We start from the raw sequence: 2,352 nt of genomic DNA on the forward strand, positions 1-2,352 counted from the left end.
CTCTCTCTCTCTCTCTCTGTCTCTCTCTCTCTCTCTCTCTCTCTCTCTCTGTCTCTCTCTCTCTGTCTGTGTCTGTCTGTGTGTGTGTGTGTGTTTATCTCTGCAACATCCGTGTTGGTAAAAAAACAACAACACATATAGCAGTCACTCTGACAGCAAAGAGTATTCAAGGAAGCCGTTATAAAAAAAAACTTGCGTTTACCAGTGTCAGCCTTGATGATTTATGATTCATTTACCAGGCTTTATCCAAGTCTAGTCATGACTGTACCAAATAACCTTTTTATCTAGTAGTATAAAATGCAAGTAGGTGTTTTTGAGTTTTCAAACCTAAGCAATATGTAATATTTACATTAACACTGTTGTCAAATGTAACATGCACATATGAAGGGTTCTTTGGGTCAAGCTGTTTATACAGTAAATTATGTGAGCAGTGTATTATGAATCATAGTCAAAGGCTTTTTAAGGCTCTGATGCTTATTAGTATGACATGGATATTGATCATTTTATGTTAGGATGTCACAAAACAACCTTTGTTCATGCCTTCAGATGTGTAAAATCCTATAGTGTGGGTTCTGTGTGAGTGTTGTCATATCAAGCTCAAAAAACATTTTCATTTGTAGGTATTTCATGCACGGGCTTTGCAAAGAGGGTGACAACTGTCAATATTTACACGACCTCAGCAGCTGCAAGCCAACCATGACCTGCAAGTTCTTTCAAAAAGGATGCTGTGCTTTTGGAGACCGTTGCAGGTAAGAGACACAATGATGAAACATTTTGACTCAAAAATGTGCTTCAAAACAACTGCTGACTCTCTTGACTAGATCTGTGCAGATGTTACATAACATCAAAGGTAATGTAATCTGTATTTCTGTGTTTGGGGCCGTAACACATGAGTGTTTAAATGTAGTAGTGGTAAGCAAGGCTTCTGAGAAGTGCTGTGTGTAGCTTCAGTAGGTACCCGTGATATTCGAGAAGCAGAATTTTCTGTAAACAAGTAGTTGAGTTTGTCGCTTTCTTAAAGGGATAGTTCCCACAAAAGCTGTGGGAGTATCTTTTTGCTGCCAAGCACAAAAGTTGATATTTTGAAGAGTCTTTTGACATTGGCTGCAAACAGTTTCATTGTAAGAAAAAAAAAAACACTTTTTATTTTATTTTTTTTATATAAAAAAAAAATGTTTTCGGTCATGTAGGTTTGGAATGACAATTTTCATTTTTGCCTTAACTCTCACTTAAGAGATGTCAAATTAACTATTACAGGTCGAGTTGTGTTTGCATTTTACGCAGTGGCGTGCACAGGAGGGAGCCCCTGCCCCTTTAATTGCCGGCGCTAAAGTGCCCTTTCATTCTGTGAAATGTGAATGTGCACTCGTAATGACACTCCGGAGGTCTGTGCACGCCGCTGATTTTATGCATTTGTCTTACATTAATGTTACCATTTTTATACCGAAGGACACCAAGTGGACTACAAACTGGCCGTTTGCATTTGTGTTGTATTAATAATAATAATAATAATTTATGCATTTAGCAGACGCTTTTATGGCTATACATTTTTACCAGTATGTGTGTTCCCTGTGAATCGAACCCACGACCATTTGCGCTGCTAACGCAATGCTCTACCACTGAGACACGGGAACAACATTATTAATGTATTAATGCTGTCTGTAGATGTATGAATACCAAGACTAATGCAACAAATGCAAATGGTCTGTTTGTAGGCCACTTCTTTTTGAGTGCAACTACTGGCGTTTATATACCTTTAGACACTCAAAAAGAAATGGCCTACAAACAGACCACCTTTGGCCATTGCAGTCAAACGCATTGGCACTGGAAGCAGTGTAAAAATTACCCTGCGAGCCAGACAGTGTAGACAATGTTTGTCTCATATCTGTCTGCGTCAAGTGTATCCCCATAGTAACTGCTGCCCCCAGCTCGGCAGTATGGGAATGTCTTTGTTTGCCGAGGCTGTTCTATGACAGCATTACATCTGACTGAGAGCTCCCTCTTGCTCGGCTTGAGAGGACTGTTTCCTGTGCTTTCAGGGTCTTGAGCTTAAATATCTGATGTCTGGAGTCTAGATTGATGTCTGACAGAGTTGTATTGTCAGCTTTGTCAGATGTATGGGGAGGTGCAGTAATGCTTTTGTCCCCATATGGGGTTTACCACATTATTGTTCGTGTTTTTTTTTGTGCAGAAGGGAGGGCTGAGCTTTCATTAAGTTTGTGTGTAGAAAAGGCTTCAATGTATGCTTCATTATGGATGGATTCTTCTTTCCTGCTTTGTGTCTATCTCTTGCCATCTCCTTCCATGTAACCCCCCCCCCCCCCCCCCCCACCCCCCCCCAGCGCACCACCC

The 2,352-nt window shown here is 40.5% G+C and overlaps 1 protein-coding gene across 1 annotated transcript in view; it reads left to right on the forward strand.

Annotated features, from left to right (window-relative positions):
- mkrn1 (makorin, ring finger protein, 1) overlaps nt 1-2,352 on the forward strand; it is a 10,549-nt gene that overhangs the window by 1,821 nt on the left and 6,376 nt on the right. Inside the window, exon 2 of the mRNA XM_016230552.1 lies at nt 621-749. Coding sequence (XP_016086038.1) covers nt 621-749 — 129 coding nt within the window. The remainder of the gene's footprint in view (nt 1-620; nt 750-2,352) is intronic.

This window comes from Sinocyclocheilus grahami, unplaced genomic scaffold, assembly GCF_001515645.1.
Source record: "Sinocyclocheilus grahami isolate Dianchi unplaced genomic scaffold, SAMN03320097.WGS_v1.1 scaffold1.1, whole genome shotgun sequence".
NCBI lineage: Eukaryota > Metazoa > Chordata > Actinopteri > Cypriniformes > Cyprinidae > Sinocyclocheilus > Sinocyclocheilus grahami.